We start from the raw sequence: 25,009 nt of genomic DNA on the forward strand, positions 1-25,009 counted from the left end.
GAGCTTTCCTGGCCAATAAAAACAAAACCAAACCCCCAAAACAAACAAACAAAAAAGCTTTAAAATAAATTAACATTGTATATCGATAAAACCAACCAAACAGTAGTTACATTTAAATTAATTTCAATATAGGTATTGTAATTTTTTAGTCTTTGCCCAAGTCTTCATCAAGCTTCTTTGTCTATTTATTTTCCTTCACTTTTCCTCTTATATGCTTGTTTCTGACATACAAGAAATTTATGACCCTGAACAGACTGTTTAAACTCTAGGTGCTCTCAGACAACTAACTCTCTAAAACCAATGCTGATATGAATTGGTGAGGGAGTTTTAGTACCTGGAGTTACAAGTACAGCAATAAAATCACAGATAAAATAAAAATAAAACAATATAAAAAATGAAAAACACGTGTATATACTCCATCCCCCCTTTTATTGTATATGCTTATATATAGACATTCCCATATTTCTTTGTATATTTCATGCTTACTGATCTTAGTTACTTTATAATTCATTGCATACCTCCCCCCCCCCATTTTAATCAGTCTCCTTTCTTTAAAAAAAATTAGTTTGTTTCCAGTTGTTGGCATTTTTTTTCAATTATGTAAAATGTTACTATGAAAATATTTTATATAGATAACTCTTTCACTATTCTCATTTTTAATTTTCTAGAATATTCAGGGAAAGATGCTAATAATGGAATCATTCAGTTAAAGGATAAGTTTCTTTTTGCATTTTTTACTGTGATTTTCCAACCTGCTCTCTAAAAAGATCTGCAAATTTGCAATTCTATCAGCACTGAATAAGTGTACCCATTCCTTCATCACTCACCAGTATTGTTTCACTGCTTTTCATTATTTTAGTTCATTGATGGATACTTTAATTTGCAAATATCCTTTGATTGTTTTATCTGTTGTGGGTTTTGTTTTTATTTTTAGTTTAGATGCTTAAAAATTTCAGAAGTTGAATTTTTATCTGTCACATATCATAAATTTTTACTCAATGCCTTTTTAAAAAGAATTAACTTTTTTAATTTAAAGTTTTGAGTTCCAAATTCTATCCATCTTTCTCTCCTTCCTTTTCTCTCTGAGATGGTATGCAATCAGATACATATGTTCATTGAGAATAACTTACATCCAGGAATCATGATTTGTGTCAGTTACAAACCTCCATACCTCCATGTGAATTAGAGTTAGTGGTAACTCTTTTAAAATAACTTAGTGTTCTCAGAATAATCACTTGCTTTGCAGTTTTTAAATATTCTTATTAAATTTAAACATAGTTCACTTAAAGAACTCTTCTTCTATTAGGTTAGTTACCTTCTGGCTACCCTCTCTTGGTGGGAAGGAGCTGGAAAGGCAATTGCCCAGTGTAATTTATTTAATTCATAAGAAACAGATATATTGCTGTTAGATTCTAATAGATTTCTGACTACTCTTCAAAAACAAAATGTATCTGCCAAAATACCTTAAGCTAAAAAGTGTCATCTAGTATTTAGAGAATGATCCTAAAGTATGGTTCAGTATAGAGCTCTGCCACTGAGAAGTCCACATGATTTAGGGGAATCTTTTATTCTTCTAGTTCCCATTTTAGTAAAGTAAGGATAATACCACTATCTACTTAATAAGACTTTTTGTAAGGATTAATTAACATGTATTCAAAGTTCTTTAAAAACTCATGAACAGAAGCAGCATTGTAGTTATTAATAACACTAATGATCTATACTATTTTCTCATTTCACAGAAAGAGGAGTATTATTAAACACCATATACCCTGCCAAGTATTATATTATAATAAGGACCTTTTATTTTCAGAACAACTCTGTCAAATGGTTTTTGTAGCCCTATCTCCAGAAAAAGAGAAAAGGATACAGAAAAATCACTACATCAATCATTCAATAAGTAAATTTATTGAGCATCTACTAACTACCCCTAGTCTTGCTAGAAGCTATGTGGTATGTAGTAAATGCATGCTGAATGTAGGAGTCAAGAAGAAATACATTTGTATCCTCCTATCAATGTTTACTACTTGTGTGATTATAGGCATTTGATAGATCATTTGATTAGAGACTCATAATAGGTGCAGTGTTCACTTCACAGGGTTGTTGTAAAACTCAAATGAGATTGTGTATATAAAGGGATTTGCAAACTTTAAAGTGCAATATAAACATCTGCTATAAATACAGTAGCACATTGAGAAAGAAAATACTTGATCAAAGTGAACAAGGCTTCAGAAGGTATGGGATGTTATTTGGGAACAAAAGAAGTAAAGACTGCTGCTTTACAAAGTATCTTTCAGCACTACTTCCTGGCCCTCTCCCTCTTCACCTCCCCTTCTCCCCCTCATAATTACACTTCCCAATCCTTTTACTAGGGTGATAGATATGAATGAAGTAGTTTGCCATATTTTAGAAACTCTCTTTTCTTTGAATCTTTCAACCAGACTTGCTGGCCTTTATTTAAAACATAAACATTATCCAATTTAATTCAATGAGCATTTATAATATTAGACAAGAAGATCTCAATGATGATTTTTTTTTTTGAGTAGCAGATGAGATTATATTCACATGGAACCTTTTAGATACATTCATTTCCTTAGTAGAAACATAGAATAGATACAAATTTTAGGAGTAATTTAGGATTAAAGTTCAAATAAGGAAATTGAGGCTAAGTGACTTGCTCCAATTTAAGAATTAATGGGAAATCCAGGTTTCTTGAATCCCTGTCTAATGCTCTTTCTTTTATACCAGAGTGTCTCCCAACACCAGCAAGTCTGAAATTTAATCTAGATCAATGGCTACACAGAGTAAATTATACAGTGGCTTGGTCTAATTTGGCCAAGACCAAATAACTGATTCTGAATGTAGCAAATCCATTAATAATAGCTAACAATAATATATGGTATATGAATGTTATAGAATATTGTTGTTCCATAAAAAATAACCAGCAGGATGAGGCCTGGAGAGATTTACATGAACTGTTGCTAAGTGAAATGAGTAGAACCAGGAAATCATTATACACAGCAACAACAAGACTATACAATGATCAATTCTGATGGATGTGGCTCTTTTCAACAATGAGATGATTCAAACCAGTTCCATTTCTTCAGGGACGAAGAGAGCCATCTACACCCAGAGAGAGAACTGTGGGAACAGAGTGTGGACCACAACATAGCACTCTCACTCTTTCTGTTGTTATTTGCTTGTATTTTATTTTCTTTCTCAGTTTTTCTTTTTCTTCCTTCTTGATCTGTTTTTTCTTACACAGGAAGATAACTGTATAAATATGTATGCATGTTGGGTTTAACATATATTTTAACACATTTAACATGTATTGGAGAACCTGCCATCTAGGGGAGGAGTGGAGGGAAGAAGGAGACAATTTGGAACAGAAGACTGCAAGAGTCAATGTTGAAAAATTACCCATGCATATGTTTTGTACATAAAAAGCTTTAATTAAAAAAAATGCATCGACAATTTTTCAACATTAGCCCTTGCAAAACCCTGCGTTCCAATTTCCCCTCCTCTCCCCATGCCTTCCCCTAGATGGCAATTTGTCCAATATATGTTAAACATGGTAGAAATATATGTTAAATTCAATATATATACATACACACACATATTTATACAAAATAAAATGCAAGCAAACAACAACAAAAAGTAAAACTACTATGTTGTAAACCACACTCAGTTCCCATAGTCCTCTCTCTGGATGTAGATAGTCTCTTTATCACAAGATCATTGGAATTGGTTTGAATCATCTCATTGTTGAAGAGAGTCACAACCATCAGAATTGACCATCGTATAATCTTGTTGTTGACATGTTCAATGATCTCCTAGTTCTGCTTATTTCACTTTGCATCAGTTCATGTCTCTCCAGGCTTCTCTGAAATCATCCTGTTGGTCCTTTCTTACAGAACAATAATATTTCATAACATTCATATACCATAAGTTATTCAGCCATTCTCCAACTGAGGAGCTTCCATTCAGTTTCCAGTTTCTTGCCACTACAAAAAGGGCTCCCACAAACATTTTTACACATGTGGGTCCCTTTCCCTCCTTTAAGATCTCTTGCCCAAAGCATTATTGACAGGGATAATGCTATCTACTGTGTACTGGTGTATGTTATCATGGGCTCACAGGATTATACAATTCAATTTAACAAGTTTTTATTAAGTGCTTTCCAGAAAAAATAACATGACAATCATAAGGCATTAATTTGGTGTTTACTGTGTGCCAGGCACTATGCTAGGTAGAATAGGCCCCACAGTCATATATACCCATGGGTAAGTTATTTAACATTTCTATGAAATTCCTCAGTTTCAAGAAATCACAAATATCAGAACATACCAAAACACCTTGACTTGCACTTGGCTAGGTATTCAACAGCCCCTGCTCTTAAGGAGCTTACCATCTACCCTATGGCAGGGGGTGGGAGTCAGGAGGAGGGAGATAAAAGAGGAACACAAAAAAATAAAATTGGAAGGAGAAAAATAATACAATTGGTGGGTTGGGGAGGTCCTCTGTAGAAGGTGATGCCTGACCTAAGCCTTGAAAGGAGCTGGTGATTCTAAGAGGCAGAAGTGAGAAGTACATTTCTGGGATAGAGAGCAGTCTATTGTATGGAAGACTGTATGTAAAGGTTCCAGAAAAAGCTAAAAAGCAAGTTTGTCTAGAACATAGAAAATGTGAAATGATTTGGGAAAACAGATGTGAATCAAATTGTGTTCATATATTCCAAGGTGAAAAGGGACATAGAAATCCTGTAGTCCAGCAATTTCATTTACAAATGAACAAAGACTAGGAGTGATTAGTTATTTTCCCAAGGTCACACAGAAGCAAGGCATAGAGCTGGGATTGGAGTCCTCTGACTTCAAATCTAGTGTTCTTTTCAGTACACTTTGTCCTTCGGCTAAATAATTCTTTCTTTAAATAGGATTAGATTAAAGGAGTGTTTTTAAAAATAAAAATCACAATATATGTAACAAAAAATAAAAAGTACAATATGTAAAACAAAAAGAAACCTGATTGCTAATGCAGGCATGAAATCATTAATTCATATTATTGTTATTTAATTAATGTGAGAAATGCTGAAAAGTTGGGTTTCCACAGTTTTGCAAGCTTTGAGGGAGTGTGGGATAATGGGTACCACTGACCAGGAGGTTTTCAGAATGTGAGAGGTTAAGGAAGGTTAAGATTTCACAAAACAATTAAGTGACCAATAGAAGAGAAAACCACAAACTTAATAGCACATTCAGCCCAAACCTAGTTGGGGTCAATGATAGGACTTGACCAAATCACTACTGTGACTGTTTAGTAGGCTAACTGAATATTAAACAACACACCCCAGAGGAGGAGTTTTCCACCATTTTTGAACATGGGATGTATGAGGAGGGAGGGGGAACATGTTTTATACATATTAAGGGGAAACATGTAGTGGGTGTATCAGAAAGATTGTACCCCGGATGAAACAAATCAATCAGTTCTCTGAAGGGAGGGGCTGCATCACAAGAACAAGTATAAAGGTTTCTCCACTTGTGTACTCAGTGCTCCCTCTTCCCAAAGAGGAGTGGGGCCCACTTCTGGCCAAAAATGTCAAGACTCCTTAAGATTCTTTAAGAAATTTTCCTCAATATCTGATTTTCATTGTTAAAAGTGTATTCCTAATAATTAATTAAAAACATGTATATGGAGTACGAAGAAACCCAACTCGTCATTTGCTCCAACACTAATGTTTATATATTGGGTATTAAGAATCTGATACTTCGAAAACTAAGTGGTTTGCTCCAGATCACAGTAAGTCTATTTAATCATTGCTTGGAAGTTTGGAAAACACTTTCCGCTCACCAATTCTCTGAGGCAGGTATTATAGCTATTTTCATTTTACAAACCAAAAAACTAAAACTTTGAAAAACTAAGTGAGTGAGGGGCCACCAGCTGTTTACTTTCTTTTTCTCCTGATTTTAATTATTGATATTCATGTTTGAGGAGCTCCCACTTAAAAAATATCAAAGGCTGGATTTAAAATCTTCCGATTCTAATTCTGATATCTTTCATGGAATATTAAACACAGGTGTAACAGAGCTACACATGTGTAGAGAGGTAAAAAGAATACTGCAACTATTACAGTATATGAATGATACATGACAGGCAAAAATCATATGAAATTATTAAAGTATGTGCATATCCACACCTATGGATAGCTAAGTATGCATATATGTTGTAAAAATGAAGGATGAAATATTTAGGGCAACATTTTAGAATTGATTTGGAGGTAAATATGCTAAAAACATATTTTCATTGAATAGATGGAAGCATTATTCTCATTAAAACAGTGATAAAAAATTTACAGTTGGATTTCAGTGGAAAATGGTATTTCATTTATATATAGTTTTATTTCAACTCTAGCATCATTGAATCAACAGTGAGAAAATATTTAAATCTCACAAATTCAAGCACCTTCTGTTTCCTAAATGTTCACATGGTGTATGCATGCTTACAAGGAATGTTCACTAAATAAATTAAGTGTTTACTGACTAATGCAAGAGACTCAGTTTAAAAATAAAAATTATATAACTTTATATGGATGTGTCATTTGTGAGAATCCAAATAAAAATAATAAGAATACTTTTACTTCCCTTTAAAAGTGAAATATTTTTGTTAGTCCTGTTCTTTAAAATTCTTGGCCACGAAAAAAAGATATTTATGAATCTAACTACCTTAATGATATTACACAAAGGAATTTATATAAATATGTGTTTGTGTGTATATATGTATACACACACACATACACACACATATACACACATATACACAAACATATATTTATACAATAAGCATATATATATGCACACTTACACATACATACATATGTGTATATTGCTAAATGCAGCTTCTGTGTAATTACTTTTAGAGTGAATTTTCAAGGAAAAATATAATAAATTCTTACATATAAAATATCTCATTCTTTTCTATTTGGAGCTGAAATTTTTTTTGAGATAACATGATCATGTTTCTTTAAAAAAAATTGTCACAATCTTTCCAATAATGAGATGATTGATGCCAGTTCCAATGATCTTGTGCTGAAGATAGCCATCTATACACGAGAGAGGACTGTGGGAACTAAATGTGGATCACAACATAACATTCTCACTCTTTTTTGATGTTGCTTGCTTGTATTTTGTTTTCTTACTCATTTTTTTTTTCGTTTTTGATCTGATTTTCTTGTGCAACAAGAGAATTGTATATATATGTTTACACATATTAGATTTAACATATATTTTAACATGTATAACTATATTAGATTGCTTGCCATCTAGGGAAAGGGGTGGGGGGATAAGGGGAAAATCTGAAACACAAGGCTATGCAAGGGTCAATGTTGAAAAATTATCCATGCATATGTTTTGAAAATAAAAAGCTTTAAAAAATAATATAAAAGCCAGAATACAACAACAACAAAACTTGTCACAGACCAAGGTTGATCAGAATCTTTTCACTTCATGAGGGATAATTATTGGAAAATTTTCTTGAAATTAAGGGATTACTGTTAATATTTACATGTATTTTATTTTATTTTTTAAAATGTATATGTATTTTAAAAACAATTATTGCAAAAACTAGAAGTTACACTCTTGGAATTCACAATCTACAATGATTAATCTTTGTCTTAAAACTACTCATAGCAATAAGCACCATCTGAGTATTTCCTAAAAGCAATTGTTTGTCATTGTTTTTCATAAGCATACTATAAACACAACGAATCAAAGCGATGGCATTTGACTGTCCTATTAGATCAGTGTAATAGAATTAGTTGATGATACTGCTTATCAGGAAGTACCGTATATACTCGAGTATAAGCCATCCCAAATATAAGCTGAGGCCCCTAATTTTAACCCAAAAATCTGGGAAAACTTATTATATCAGTAGGTTTAGGAGGCGCACCGGTGCCCGCAGAGGAGGAGAGCAGGTGCCGGTATACGTATGTAGAGCGGTTGCCAGCATTAGTATACAGTCTGGTTACTGACTGTGATACTACAGGAACAGCCGCATCACCGTAGCAACGGCCGGCCCTGCAGTATCACAGTCGGCACTGGTGCTGTATACTACACAGCAGGGGGGCATTCAAAGGAATATTTACACATGTTTTATCTAGTGACTCGAGTATAAGCCGAGGAGGGGATTTTCTGCCCAAAAATTGGGCAGAAAAACTCGGCTTATACTCGAGTATATACGTTAATACAGTTTTTCTGGGGAAATTAGGAAGTAGGCCTTCATCCAAATACTCAAATTTTTATTCTTAGGATGAGGCCTTCCCTTATTTCTTCATGAACACAAAGATCTTGCTTATAAAACTGTAGCTACTCTACTTCATTTCATGTCTGGAAACAGTATAACAAACAACACATGTAAGATGCATTCTCCCAACCCACATCCAATAATTTGCCAATTCTTATAAATTTACCTTCATGACATTTCTTATATTCATACCCTTTTCTCTACTCCAAAAAGCACAACTCTAGTGCAAATTATCACTTCCTTTGGTTTGGATTATTGCAATAGCTTCCTAATTAGTGTCTCTGTCTCTAGTCCCTTCCCAATCCAATCTTCCACAGAAGCCACCTTTACATGCTTAAAGCACAGATCTAATTCTGTATCTCCCCTGCTCAGGAAGCTTCAAAAACTCCCTGTTTCTTCTAGGATAAAATCAAAACTCCTCTATTTGATATTTAAAACCACAACCTGGTTCCAACCCTTTTTTCTAGAATGACTTCATATTACTCTTCATCTGGATTTTATGTTCAAATTAAAAAGAACTAACATAATATTCTCCAATATAACATTCTATCCCCTGACTCTGTGCCTATCTCTGGAATGGAATGTCCTTCCTAGTCCCTTCTTCCTCCTACAAAAAGCTTTTCATGATTGCATAAATTCTAAGTGCCTCCTCACCCAGAAAATACTTAATTGTATTTACTTATCTGTACACATATTGGTTGTTTTCCCTCTACCCACCCCTCATCACTCTTACCATTGAATGTAGGTTCCTTAAAAGCAGATAATGTCTCTTTTTCATCATGTATCTCAATGAATGCTATCTAGAGCAAAGCAGTACAATTTGAGTGATTCTATTTAAAGGTACTAGTGATGATCAGGTGGTGTATTTCATCATCTGTTCCTCCTAAAACCAAGTCATTGCAATTAATTAAAATTCAGTGATCTCTTTGTATTATTTATATTGAATTAATATAATTCTCATGTATGTAGTTGTCTTAGCTTTGTTTTCTTTATGAATTTACACAAATCTTTCTATGATTTGCTGAATTCCTAATATTACTATTTCTTATGTATAATAAACATTTCATCGGATTCACAGATTACAATTTGTTCATCCATTCCCTAGCTGATGTCAATATTTCTGTGATCACAAAATGATTATGGTACAAAATCAGTGTATGTGGTATTTTTGGATTGTTGATTCAAACAGTTAAGAGGCAATTAGTCAATTTTCTTGTGTCATGCCAATTTATTTTCTAGAATGATTGGACAAATTCACAGTGGAAATAAAAGCATATTAATGTAACACAGTAAATTCGGACAAATAATAGAGATACCCAGATGTTTTGTGATGAACCTTAGTATAACTAAACATTACAGAAACTAAAGTGATAGGAATTCAAGAATGGAAGATGTAACAAGTTAACCCTCAATAATTTCCTGTTGAAATTTACCACTTCACTAATAAGTACAAATGCCAAGTTAGTAATCCATTGTACAAAGATGCTAATATGAGGCAAGGAGGCTATTAAAGGAAAACCACATTGTATATTCCAATATTCTTCAGGTCCGTGGTCTGACTTGAAGGATCTCAAGCATTGTATTAACTCTGAAACTTCCTTCCCTCATTCTCACCATACAGATTAGGCCTGGGCCTGGCCACGCAACTTGCCTCATGAAACAGAGATGGCAACAAAGTAGGGTGGAATATCCTAGGGGTTTAGACTATCATCTCAATTTATTGGCTGACCCATCCCACAGGTGCAAAAAATACATCAATGTATCTCAAACCTTAAGTGAATTCTAACCCATTAAGTCAGAAATTCAGGTCATGAAGAAATCTAATAACCTTTGTTTTGCAAATTCTGCATTTCCTAAACCTTGAGGTTCTTTCTCCTTTGAGAAAGTTTTTCAAATCCCAGTAAAAGTCCTGAGAAGCATGGAGCAAATGCAATTTCATTTCTTCTTTTCTCCTTTTTTCATCTCCTCAATCAGTTACAATATCCAGAGATCACAGAAAGTAGCTCTGGAAGCAGATGCCTTATAAAAGGCCTAATCATCAGTTATCTTCAAAACCCTCGGGAAGGGAGGGAAACTGGTAAAGCATCACTTCACGCCATTGATGGGATCTAACCCCTCTTTGGGGAAGTTAGGAAGTTACTTTGGTGATATCACTCTCCATGAGCTGGTATAAATACCTGTGCCAGTCAAATAGCTATTTAGAGTCAACTTAATATTTAGACTATAATTATTCTACCTCTTCCAATCTTCCTTAAAGTTTTGATGACTGTACAAATATATATATATATATATATATATTTCAATAAAATGCATTAAGAGATATATCTTGGATAGAGGGATGGAAAAAAAAACTTATATAGATACTAAAATTATCCAGGAATTATGCTAAATACTTTATAAATATCATTTCCATGAATCCTCACAACAAATCTAGGAGGTAGGTGCTGTTATTCTTATTTTATAGTTGGGGAATGTGAAGTAGATCCAGGGTCACACAGCTACTAAGTTTCTGAGGCCATATTTGAATTCAGGTCTTTGTGACTCCAGGCCCAGCACCTTTGTCCACTGGAACAACCTAGTTGCCTACAGTTATCTTTCTGGTGCTGCCTCATTGACTTAATTACTACAAAATCAGTGATTTGGACAGCCAACATTGTGAAATGTTAGTAATAATGGGTAGGAGAGTCCCCAAATTGCCTTTTCATTTAAAGCTATATGAACCCAAAATAAAACAAATTCAGAAGCATTTAACAGGTTTTTCTTTGAAAGAAATGAATCATTAAGGCAGGTGAAGTCTCAGTAGAAATTTTATAGCCCGAATTTTAAAGGTAGCTTCTTATGTAAATCATGGTCTCCTAAAAAGTTTCTTGTCTAATTCTTCACTGCTGAGGCAGACACAATAATGCTACTGCCTTGTTTCATAGGTTTTCTTAAATATTGGGGTCGATTCAGTTTAGGACAATTCTTTCACCTGGCTGGTGCTGTAATCATAGAAACATTAACTTGTCTCCAAACATTGACATCTGTAGAGGACCACAGAGTTCAGATATTATAGGAATCTATATATCTATTTTAAATGCATTTTGTTTCCTCACAAAAGTTAAGTAAGGAGATTCAACTATGTTAAAATCATAACTTGGATTTTTCAAATACTCTTACAATTGAAAAAAGAAATACTCAGAAATATGAAAATGATTTGGAGCTTATAGTCTAAACATGGCTTAACAAGATCGAAGTATGCAAAAAAGCTAATTGTAATTGAAATTACCATGTTGTTCAGGAAAATAGATACAGTTCTTTAATAATAAAGGGCATTTAAGAAGCATACACACACACACACACACACACACACACACATACATATATTCATACACATACACAGACACCCACATATATATATGTGTGTATATATATATATTTTATGCCATTATCTTTCCAACTTGTATATTCCAAAATTCTTTGGACTCAAGTATTGCTTTTCTCCTTTAGGAAGAAATAATTTTTAGAGAAATAACCATAGAGGTTAGCTACCAGGTACAGGTCAAGAATGCAGGATGATAGATATTTAAGTCAATGGGTCCCTTGGTCAATTGTCCTGTTAAAAAGGCAGGGATTACTTTGGAAATTGTGGATCCTAAGAGCTTGTATCAATTGAGACATAAAGCAAGAACAAAGGGGTATAGTCCATGGGGTATAGTACAAGGGCAGTTGGTCTCAAGATTGTCCTAATGAGGTTCACGGAGCAAGATTAGTCAGTTAAGAAGGCTGACAGGTAGTGATTCCAAAGAAGTGAAAGAAAAAAGCAGATCAAATCAGATCAAAATACAACAATGTGGAAATTTTCTAATAATAGTAACTTCAAATTCAAAAGATGAAGATTTGGATTAGTGTGTTTTTTTTTTTTAAACATTTGAAAAAGTATTTTTGCTTTTGCATAGTGAGAAAGGTCCTAATGACAAATTTCAAGATTTCTATTCTGAAGAGTATTAATGCATATCAAACTATAAAACATTTTGGAATCACAATTAAATTTTCAGTAACTCATGGAGATTTTAAAGTGAGAGAACACTGATATGATCATGTAAAGCTTTGGAGGTAATATGCTCCATAAAAAAACAAAAAAACAAAACAAAACAAAAAAAAAAAAAACCTGACAAATAAAGATAAGTTATCACAAAGTAGAAAGGAGAAGTAAATCAAATCACTGTGGAGAGAGATTCCCACATACTCTCTTTGAGATAAATTTCCTAGCCACATAACAATTTAAGTTGTTCCACCCAGAAGAATGAAAAGGATAAAATTTTTCATGTCCGGCTCATAGGGGGCACTATAGAAATGCTCATTCCTTTCCTCTCCCTCTTCCCTTCCCCTTTAGATTTTAAAAGACTGATTAGCTATGAATATCAGTTACTATCAAAAAATAGGAAAAACAGAAACAGAGCTGTAGTATTATTTACATTGAGTTTCTATGACTTTCTTAGGAAGAATTAGAAATATCACACACGTTTCTGTTTGGGGGTTTTTTAGCCATAAATTAAAGCATCTGTATGCCCATTCTGTCATAATTATCACCAGGAAATAAGCTTTTATTGACATGAATTCAACAATATAATCACACAAGAGAAGGCAAAGAGCTTTACATTGAACACTGATTACTATAATCTTAATTTTCATGAAAAACCAGAGAATGTAGGAAAAAAAAAAAAAAGACAAACCATTACACAGCTCAAGGGTCATGGTTACAATATTTAGGGAAAAAGGGTAATTTTTCTATTTTATTACACAGATCTTGGATATTCATTATGATTCATTATGATCTAGTATCAGAAAGTGGAATTAAGTCAAAACTTCACAAGCCTTCACAAGAGTTTTAAAAGAATTTATGTATCAGTATAAATCAGGAGAAGTTATAATGAGTTGGGTTAAGTCCAAAGGGACTCTGGGGATGAGTCACTTATTTTTAAAGATATCCATAGGTAGCTTAAATGTTCTTATTAAGTGAAACAGGATTTAAAAAAAAAAAAAAAACCTTTTTAGATGCGTTTGTCCTTATTAGAGAAGCTTTTAAATTTATTTAATAAAACATAAATATAAAATGTAAACATAAGTATTTGAAAGTATCTAAACCATTGTCAAAATGAAGTCTCTAATCAGTATGTTAAAATTTGTCTTTTGTTTTTGCCTTGGATGAGGAGATGCCACAATCTGTATTAATTTAAAATTTTCTGTCATGCCTCAGAACAAAATGATAAAGAATGGAAATCAGAGATAATTAGAACCAAGAAATCAATAATCCAATGTGTGGTCCTAAAGGAAGATGTGGATGAAAAATAAAAGCAGCTTTTGTCCAATAAAATAAGATCTTTTCAGCACTATGAGAACTACAGACTAAAGAAGTCATAGGATTGTGGATACTGATTCCACTTTCTCACTTTACAAGTAAAGAAACAGGCACAGAGAAATTCTTTACTTAAGTTCACACAACAAGTATCTGAGTCAGAATTTGAATTAAAGTACAGGACAGTTTCTGTACCATCACATATTTTATGTTTCCTGGAATTTCCTAAAACATCTAAAATACTAAGAAATGAAGGCAAGCCAAATGAAGCTATATATTCTCTTTGAATATATATTATCTTTGAATTCTTTTGTGGCAAATCAAATTTAATACACATTTGTGAACTAAATAGTATTAATCACTAACTAGGAATAAAAGCATTGACATTTTGTTCAAAAGCAGATTAAATCAGATTAAAATACAACAATGTGAGAATTTTCTAATCCTAGTAACTTCAAATTCAAAAGATGAAGACTAGGCTTAGTTTTATTTATTTTTTTGTTTTTGTTTTTTAAGCACTTGACAAAGTGCTCTTGCTTTTGGAAACTGTGGAAACAATAAATTTGGTGAGCTCATCAAATAAAAGCCTTCTCGACACTTCCTTATTATGATTTTAAACAACTTAAAAAGCAGATTAACAAATCCTTCACAGTTCCCTCCTCTGAGCAGAAGGGTTATGCTCAAATTTAAATTTCTCTGGCTAGAAAATTGCTAATTGTGCTAACAGTTAATACTCTCCACAGTTTACTTATCCAGTCTAAGTACAAAAGGCATTTGGGTATTTCCTGATACCTGGTTTGATTTTTAGAAAGTTACAAGACAAAAGAAACAATTATCACACACAGGCATGCATGTATGCATGCATGGATGCACACAAACCCAGAACAAACTAGGGGACTCTTAAGTTTCTCACAAACCCACTTCCTATAAAACAAAAGAAATAAGACAGACAAAAGAATAAATTTAGAATAAGTAGGTAATATATTAAATGGAATGACTTATTAAGGATCAGATAGATTTTTAGGAGTTAGTTAAGGAGTATATGAAAGTGGCACGAAGAATTAGCAGGAGAAAAAGAAAATAAAACTATGTTGGGTAGGAAAAGATAGAAATGGGACTCAAGAGGAGAGCTAGGAGCTTAGAAAAGGATGGCAATAAGTGCAATGGGTGACTCAAATACCTGTGTAAAAAAAAGAAAAAATAAGGTTAATGTAGTATTATCTGACATTTATATAGCATATTTTTGAGGCTTAAAATTGATATATATATATATATATATACACACACACACACACACATACATATGTGTGTGTATGTATACATGTATTGCTTCATTTGATTCTCATAAAAAAATTATGAGCTAGGGAATTCAGGTATTATCCCAATTTTAGAGATGAGACACTGATGCTAAAAGAGATTAAATGATTTGACCATGACACACAATTTCAATGTGCCAGAGGGAGGAATATAAACCCAGATTGTTTCTTAATGCCAAATGTAGTACTCTTTCACTATACTACATTGGCTGAAGATTATCCATATGGAAAGAACATTTTAATTATCTTGATTGAATGAAAAGAATTATTACTAGCTTACTATTTAGCAAACACTATGCTAAGTACTAGAGATACTGAAACAACAAAAAATTAAGGAAGGTAACAGATAAAAGAGAGTTCAACTATGGTGCAGTCTTCATTTAACACCTTATACTATGATAAGATCAAAATGGGTCCAAGATTTTGGCATAAAGAAACGAGATTATAAATAAATTAGAGGAACATAGGATAGTTTATGTCTCAGACTTGTGGAGGAGGAATAAATTTGTGACCAAAGATGAACTAGAGAACATTATTGATGACAAAATAGAAAATTTTGATTACATCAAACTAAAAAGCCTTTGTATAAACAAAATTAATGCAAACAAGATTAGAAGGGAAGCAACAAACTGAGAAAACATCTTCACAGTTAAAGATTCTGATAAAGGCCTCATTTCCAAAATATATAGAGAATTGATTCAAATTTATAAGAAATCAAGCCATTCTCCAATTGATAAATGGTCAGAGGATATGAACAGACAATTTTCAGATGATGAAATTGAAACTATTATCACTCATATGAAAGAGTGTTCCAAATCACTATTGATCAGAGACATGCAAATTAAGACAACTCTGAGATACCACTACACATCTGTCAGATTGGCTAAGATGACAGGAAAAAATAATGATGAATGTTGGAGGGGATGTGGGAAAACTGGGACACTGATGCATTGTTGGTGGAGTTGTGAATGAACCCAACCATTCTAGAGAGCAATCTGGAATTATGCTCCAAAAGTTATCAAACTGTGCATACCCTTTGATACAGCAGTGTTACTTCTGGGCTTATATCCCAAAGAAATACTAAAGAAGGGAAAGGGACATGTATGTGCCAAAATGTTTGTGGCAGTCCTGTTTGTAGTGGCTAGAAAGTGGAAAATGAATGGATGCCCATCAATTGGAGAATGATTGGGTAAATTGTGGAGGGAGGGGAAAAATCGGAACACAAGTGAGTACAAGGGATAATGTAAAAAATTATCCTGGCATGGGTTCTGTCAATAAAAAGTTATAATTTTAAAAAAGAAAACAAAAAAACAGTGGTGCAATCCTAAGTTGATGGCAAAGTCATGAAGTCTTTAGGGTTCAATGGCAGTTCAGAATGCCTTGAAGTAGTGCTGGGGAAGACAATAAAACTTGGAGGATCATGGGATACAGTGATAAGGCATGATAGTTCTCCACTCTACCAGAAGTACTACAGTTGATATCTTTCTCGGCTCATCCAAACAAATATAAGCAACTATGTCATTCATTTCAACCAGCTATGCTGAATGGGATCTTGGTAATCTGGGGGTCAAGAATGGGAGGAGGGAGGGAAATGATAGAAAGTTCTGGAAACTTAAAATATCATACATTTGTTATATAAAATGGGGATAATTAAACATCTACCTTACAGGTTATAGTGAAGATCTAATGAGATAAAAGATGTAATATTTGAAATATTAAAGTGCTTACAGAAATGCTATGTTATTATTTATTATTGTTATTAAACATCTCTAAAAAATCTGGCAGTGCCTTAAGTGCACTCTAGATTTTGGGAAAACAGATTTCTAAGGAAAGAAAAATAGGCTCCTGGGGAGTAATATATTTCAGAGGAAGTTAGTCCAGGAAGAATGGGAAATGTTCAAAATGAAATTCTGAGTCTATAAAAGAAATAATTTCATTGAGAAAGAATAATAGGATTTGTCTAAAGAGAATATTGCATATATAAGAAAACTTACTTATCACCTAGAATTTTAAAAAGAAATCTAGAAAAGAAAGGGGCAGATAATATAGAATGTAAGATTATGACATTGTCCTATAAAAGCAGTATCAGAAATGCTAAAATTCAGAATGAATTGATGCTGATGAGGAAAGCTAAGACCACCGAAGAATATAGTGAGAGACAAAGGAGGATAAAAGAAGAGATAGGAATTTTGCTGCACTTAACTGGATAATGATAACCAACAATAGAGAGAAGGCAGAACTATTCAATAAATAGTTTCTGTTTACTCTGCAAAGAATATACTGTATTGGAAATGACAGAATAAAAATAATAAATGACATTAATACCTAAGACAAAGACATAATAAGAGAACACCTAGTCACCTTTGATGGATTCAAGTATCCTGACCCAGATGGACTTAGATTTCAAAAAATAATAATAACAATGTTACTGCTTAAGCTGCTATTAGTGACAGCTGAAAGATCATACAAAATGCAGAAGTAGACTAAGATTGGGCAAGGGAAAGGATTGTCCCCATTTTCAAAAAAAGGACATGAATGAAATTTATAAATTACAGGTTATTTTTGGAACATGAATGCAGCACTTGCTCTTCTCCATTTTATGTTACTTCTTATATTTTTGAAATTTGGTTTTGGTTACAGAAAAAATTCTAAGCCAGATCATTAAGGAGATGGATATGTAGATAAAGAATAGTTATTACAAAATGCTAACATGGTTTTATCAAGAACAGATCACACCAAGCAAATCTCATTTCCCCACTTTTTTTTAAAATGAGATTACTAAACTACTATATGAAGGTAATGATATATAATTTAACTTGGATTTTTTTTTTTTTTGAGAGAAAGCTAAGTGGCGCAGGTTTTCAGTTAAGATGACATCTTCCTGAATTTAAATCTGTTGTTAGACACTTAAGAAGCTGTGTGACCCTAGGCAAGTCACTTAGCCATATTTGTCTCAATTCCTCATCTATAAAGTGAGCTGGAAAAGGAAATGACAACCACTCTAGTATCTGCCAAGAAAACCCCAAATGAGTTTATGAAGAACTGAAGATGACAGAAACAACTGGAAAAACTCAAAAATAAAAAAATATTGATTAAAAAAACTTTTAAAAAGCTTTTGATAAAATAATTCTTTATTTTTATGAAGAAGTTTGGATTAAGTGACAATAAAAATCAGATGGATTTATTAAGAGCTTGATGGCAAGCTCAAAGAATAGTTGTTAATAGTTCAAAGTTAACATGGCAGGAAGTCTCCAGTAGAATATCCCAGGGATTTATGTGACTTCTTTTGCTATTTAACTTTTTTTTATCAACAATTTGGATAAAGGCCTAGATGACTTGCTCATTTAATATGCATATGATACGAAGCTGAAAGGGATAACTAACAGTAGATTACAAAATCAAGACTTAAAAAGACTCTTTATAGACTACAGCTTTGGGCTAAGACAGAATTCAATTGGGACAGATCTAAAATCTTGCAGTTGGGTATAAAATCAACTATCCAAGAAAAAGATGGAACAGGCATACATACTTATATAACAGTTACTCTAAAAAAAATAGTTCTGAGCATTTTAGACGACCACAAGCTAGAAGTGAATTAACAATATGCTGTGTGTAACAGTATCCCAAAATTAAGATCTTAGATTACACATATAGTCTATACATATACTATGTTCTTAAACATCACATATTATAGGAATAGAGAAGTGATTTCTTGCTATACACTGCCCTCATCAATTATCTTCTGGTGTCTAGATGTCACAGTTTAAGAAGGGCAATAATAAGTGGAACAGTTTAAGAGAAAGACAATAAGAAAAGTAAAGTTCCTGGAACCCATTTCTTACACAGCCTAGGTGAAGGAGCTAGGCATCGTTAGCCTGAAGAAAAAAAAAAAAAAAAGACTCAAGGAGGACCTACTAGTGTTATTCAAGTACTGAAAGGATGTCATGTGGAAGAGGGACAAAGTTTATTCTGTTTTGCTCCAGAGGGGTAATTGATGTAAGATACAAGAAGGTCAATTTGGGCAGGATGTAAGGGGAATAAACTTTCTAATGCGCTGCCCCCTCAGTAGAAGGTTTACACATCTTGACAGGTGCCAGATTTCTCCTCTTTGGAGATCTTTAAGCAGAGGCTAGATAATCTTGTGTCAAGTATGGTATATTTGGAGTTCCTGTCATGTTTGGCTTGGACTAGAGAGCCAACAATTTCCTTTCCAACCTTCAGATTCTATGATTGTTTTTAAAAATGGTGATTTCTACTCCAGAAAATCACAACCATATGATACATGGAATATACCTGTATTTTTCTGACCAGTTTCTTTAAAAAGCAACTCTTGTCACACTTTAATGACTGCCCTAAATTTTTTTTGAAGTGCACAAAAAGGAAGATTAGTATATACTTTATAAAGTTGAGTGTAGCTAATAGATATTGTGCTTTCATTTTATTTTCTTTGTATATGGAAATGTTCACATTTGTTGAAGTTTGTCAAGCTCATCATAACAAAAAAAATTGAAAATAACAATAAAAGAGGAAACTGACCTTGTGAATGCTAGCAAAGATCCTACCACATTATCAGAGCCCAAACCATTAGCAAATTGGCTGACACATAGCCACTCTATTAGTTTAAAATATAGATGAGGATGGTACAGTAGATAGAGCACTGGTCCTGGAATCAGGAGGATCTGAGTTCAAATATGACCTCAGACACTTACTAGTTGTGTGATTCTAAGTTGCAGTGTTTGTTAGTTTTCTGGAAGTCTCTGGACCAGCCTTAGTTTCAGTTGAGTAATCACAAGATTAGCCAGGTGTTAAAGTCCAAATCCTTTATTATCCCCTCCACAATGCAGTTTCCTTGCCTGGGGTCTGGGCCAGCTTTCTTAGAGGCCTTTCTGAGTCTTGGTTTCAATGAAGAAGCTAAGGAGGAGATCTCTGACACCACGATGGTGTGAGATGGGCTGAATGAATCTCTCTGAGTCTGAGGGCTTGTGCTTCAGCCTCCAGCTACCACAAAGGTGGATGATGGAATGAATCTGTCTCTGAATCCCTGTCTGAGTGTGTCCCAATTTATATGCTCTACATTAAGTATAAATCAATCGTTATATCACTAGAAAACCACTATTTGGTGTAAGATTAAATCAATAATATTGAACTTAGAGAACTAATGTGAATTCAAAAAATAAAAGATAAATTTTATTTGAGAAAAAAATAAACTAAACCTTTGCTGTTAAATTCCTGATGGAATAAAAAGAACATCTTTGGATCCCCTACATGGAATGTACTTGCCATATTATTTATAGTAGTATTCACTTCATTTTAAAATTCAACTTTATTTTATTATCAGCTCCTCTTTTTCATTCTTCCACCTCTCCTCACCACTGAGAAGGTAAGAAAAACAAAATCTGTTGACCAATATGTAGAGATATTCAAAACAAACTGTTACATTAGCCATATAAAATATACATATAAATGTATATGTAAACAACAAAAACATGTCAATATACATTCTGAATCCATCACTTCTTTCTCAAGAGGTGGGCAACATGTTTATCATAAATCCTCTAAGACTGAGGTTGGTCATTGTGTTGATCAGTTTCTAAGTCTTTCAAACTTATCATAAATATGTTATCATATACATTGTCTTCCTGGTTCTACTCACTTCCCTCTTCATCGGTTCATATAAGACTTCTCAAGTTTCTCTGAAACCATCTCTTTCATCATTTCTTAAAGCACAGGTATATTTCATCCCATCCACATATTATGAAATGTTCATCCACAGCCCAAATGATGGAATTCTCTTCATAGTATATAGTGAAAATATCTTCAGTAATCTTTTATTATCTATAGAATTCTTATTTTAGTTGTTTCTTTATTACCAAAATCTAAAAACTAATTAATACTTCTTCATAGAAGTATTTAAGGAGCATTAAAAAACTGATTCACTAATCTGTAATGTTCCAATATCTACAAATATGTTTCAGACATGTTTAGAGAAACAGTAATCCCTCCTTTGCCTCAAGACTGCCCTCATAGGATGCCATCTAGGGCAGTCAGACAGAGGAGTCAGTCCATTTAAGTTCCGGAGCAAATAAAGAGTACATGGCCTAGAGGTAAGCATATACCACTTCTCCAGAGGGAAACAGAGAATGCGAGGGCCTCAGGAGGCAGACAGAGAACCACAAAGTCTTGAGAAGCAGAAAGGAAATCACAAAGGCAAGGAGGCAAGCCTTAGAATGGGGAAGATAGAGCTTGTATAACTGAGGGGGAAAAAGAATGACAAAAGAAAAATAAAAACAAAAAAAACCTTTAAACAGAGACTCTTGTGAGCAGAATAGGTTCACAGAAAAAGAGATGAAATTCAAGAAAAAATGTACGGGAACAGAGAAGAAGGGAAGAAAGAAAGACAACAAAGAGAATGATGAAGGTAGAAAGGCAATAAAAAAGAAAGGAAAAGAGATGAAAGTAATAACAAAATTATGGAGGGAAAAGGGAAAGAGATATCCATTATTAAAAATGAAATGTACTGTCTTCGCTACTACTAATTCTTAACTGCCATGGACTATCTGGATGTGATGTACAGTTAGGAGCCAAATAACAACAATAAGATATGTACAATGACAAATAACTTGGCTTGTAGTTTCCATTTGTAAATACAATTCTCATTATCTAATGCATCATGGAAGATTTTATAAACAGTTAGCCTTGAATTTTTTCCCTTCTCATCACTAACGGGAAGAAGATAATTTAAAAGCAAAGAGAGCTGGCATCTCTACTGCCAAATTCTCAGATAGATTTTTTTTTTCCACTAAATGGCTCTGAAAGCTATTTTTAAAAGTGAATAATAAAGGTAGTTTTCCTTCTCTTTTATTTAGGATTAGATTTCAGGAATGATGAATACACACACACACACACACACACATATATTTTCTTACTGGGAAACTGAGTAAGTCAAATTAAATGAAAAGTATAATTATATTTTTATTTAATATGAATAGGAATGAACTCTTAATTATATATAACATGACTTTAAGTATAAACTAATGTTAGTGCTTCAAAAACAGAGGTATTCCTGGAGTTTCTTCACTATAGCTATTTAAAATAATTCACTGAGTCCAATTCATCAGTGATGGAAAGAATCAGCTACACCTAGAGAAGGAACACTGGGAAATGAGTATAAAAATGTTTGTATTTTTGTTTTTCTTCCCAGGCTATTTTTACCTTCTGAATCCAATTCTTCCTGTGCAGTAAGAGAATTGTTCGGTTCTGCACACATAGATTGTATCTAAGGTATACTATAACTTATTTAACATTTATAAGACTGCTTGCCATTTTGGGGAGGGGGGCGGAGGGAGGGAAGGGAAAAATCAGAACAGAAATGAGTCCAGGGGATAATGCTGTAAAAAATTACCCATGCATATGTACTGTCAATAAAAAGTTATAATAAAAAAAATTCACTAGAACCAGGAGATCATTATACACTTCGACAATGATATTGTATGAGGACATATTTTGATGGAAGTGGATTTCTTTGACAAAGAGACCTAACTGAGTTTCAATTGATAAATGACGGACAAAAGCAGCTACACCCAAAGAAAGACCACTGGGAAACGAATGTGAACTATCTGCATTTTTGTTTTTCTTCCCGGGTTATTTATACCTTTTGAATCCAATTCTCCCTATGCAACAAGAGAACTGTTCGGTTCTGCAAACATATATTGTATCTAGGATATACTGCAACATATCCAACATATAAAGGACTGCTTGCCATCTAGGGGAGGGGGTGGAGGAAGGGAGGGGAAAAAAATTGGAACAGAAACGAGTGCAAAGGATAATGTTGTAAAAAAAAAAAAATTACCCTGGCATGGATTCTGTCAATATAAAGTAATTATTAAATAAAAATTAAAAAAAAAAATCACTGAAAATACTAGTACTTCTAGGGGTCCATTTTTACTTTAATTATCCATTATGTTAATGAATATAAAGTGGAAAAGAACAATAAAGTTAATTGATGAATAAAAGTTAATAGGCTGATTCCAAACTATATATAAATAGGTATCTGAAAAGTGTTATTTCAAAAGTGAAAATATTATTTAGAGTGTTATAAATATACACGATGAATAGCAAAGAAAAAAGTTAAGAAAAAATTTTTATACTTAAGAATAGTATACATTCACATATGCTAATAATATATCTTGAATTCTAAAGCCTCTTCATATAGTGTAAAGTGCAGAATTATCAATTATCTAATAAGTTTAAGCTGTGTATTGAAACATATTAGATAATATAACCTGAATGACAATAGGAGATTAAGAGTGAAGAGAAATAAATCTCTATCGTTTTCCATAAGAAACTAAAGTATACATTTAGCAATTATCCATTAATTAAGTCAATAAAAATAGTGAATTTGGTTATATGTATATATACACATATCTACGTATCCATTCATACATATATATTTGTACACACATATATTTATGTTTATATATATATTTATATATGCATCCATACATACAGTGGTGTGTGTGTGTGTGTGTGTGTGTGTGTGTGTGTGAGAAAGAGAGAGAAAGAGAGAGAGAGAGAGACAGAGAGAGTGTCAAGATAATATGCCATAGTAGAAAGATCTTTTCAGAGTAGTTAGTAAAGTTGAATTCCTACCTAGGACAATGATTATTCATGTCTTGTAGGGAAAGTTAGAATTATCCTTTCCATATATTTGCATTAGGAGTGTCTCTCACATCAGAAAATCTGGAATATCTGCATAAAATATTTTGGCCCTCCCTTTTTTTTTTTGGTAAAATTTGAGTTGATATTATGTAATACTATGCATTTATTTTATTCACTTCTGAATTTCTAAACTTTTTCTGTGTTATCTTTGCATGCTGTCTGTAGTTTCTACAAAACTCCAAAATTTCCACTTAATTTTTATTTTGAACTGTGATATGCTGAAACTGATAGGGGAAAGTCATGATTTGGAAAGGATAACTACATTTAAATTCTATGAGGCTTAGTTTTTTATTTGTTAAATAAGGATGATAATACAATTCTTATATTATTTATGGCTATTTTGAAGATAATTTATATAATGTTTAACATGTTTTATGAAATGTACAATATTGTATAAATGAGATATTAAGTGGTAGTCTGTACTTCATTTACTTCATTTCAGTCCCCCAATTTCATTGGTAACAAATAAAATAAGCTGATATAGACACAGATATAGATATATAAATATGAAACAGTGTGGGAGGCATAATGGATAAAGAGTTGCCCTCAAAACAGGAAGAGTTGGGTTCGCATTTTGCATGTGAATTGTTTTGTCTACGTGATCCTAGGTAAGTTACCTAACATTAATTCTAAGGTGCAGATAAGGTTTTGACTTGCATTGATAAAAAGGACTTTCTTACCTGCAAGTTCCCTATATCAATGAAATTATTAGTCTAAACCCTATCCCTATGCATCTGTACATAGATATATTCTTTTAAATACTTTTCTTGATCTATCATCTATATCTCTCCCTTTCGTTCTTCCTGTCTCCTTTCTGTTTCTCTGTCTCTCTCTCCATTTCTTTCGTCATACACAGATTTATTTATATCAAGAATATTGCATGAAGATATCTCTACAGATAGGATAGCATCAACTGGCAAAATAACTTTTCTACATAGTCCAAGATTATATTAGTTTTTGTTTTGCTTTGGGTTTATTTTGGAGGGGAAGTTCTTTATATGACAATTTTATAATCTGATTTTACTATCACTACTATTTCCATGTTTCTTTTAGCTTTATTGTTTCCAGAGATAAGTAGAGGACCGAAAGTTTTTCCTTCAGACCACCAGCTTTCATTTTATTACTTTCTGTTCTTGGTTCCCAATTTCTGCATAATATCGTGTGACCTTTATCAATGCCACTGGGAATATGGAAAAACATAAATAAATTATTTATTTATTATTTATAAACAAAATGATAAGAAAATAACATATTACTATCTTTTTTACAAGAAGATAAAGTAATCAATAAGTTTTCAAGTAAATAACCACTTTAAATTCAGAAAATTCCTGATGAGAACATATAGATC

General features: G+C 32.9%; 1 protein-coding gene across 9 annotated transcripts in view; it reads right to left on the reverse strand.

The window, feature by feature from the left end:
• FAM172A (family with sequence similarity 172 member A) overlaps window positions 1–25,009 on the reverse strand; it is a 567,690-nt gene that overhangs the window by 129,094 nt on the left and 413,587 nt on the right. Inside the window, exon 11 of one of the 9 annotated variants that reach the window (XM_051993695.1) lies at window positions 14,141–14,807. The exons of the other annotated variants lie outside the window; for them this stretch is intronic. Coding sequence (XP_051849655.1) covers window positions 14,800–14,807 — 8 coding nt within the window. The 3' untranslated portion in view covers window positions 14,141–14,799. Of the gene's footprint in view, window positions 1–14,140; window positions 14,808–25,009 lie in introns of those variants that run through there. 9 annotated transcript variants of the gene reach the window in all.

The sequence above is a fragment of the Antechinus flavipes genome, chromosome 1 (assembly GCF_016432865.1).
Source record: "Antechinus flavipes isolate AdamAnt ecotype Samford, QLD, Australia chromosome 1, AdamAnt_v2, whole genome shotgun sequence".
NCBI classification, from domain to species: domain Eukaryota; kingdom Metazoa; phylum Chordata; class Mammalia; order Dasyuromorphia; family Dasyuridae; genus Antechinus; species Antechinus flavipes.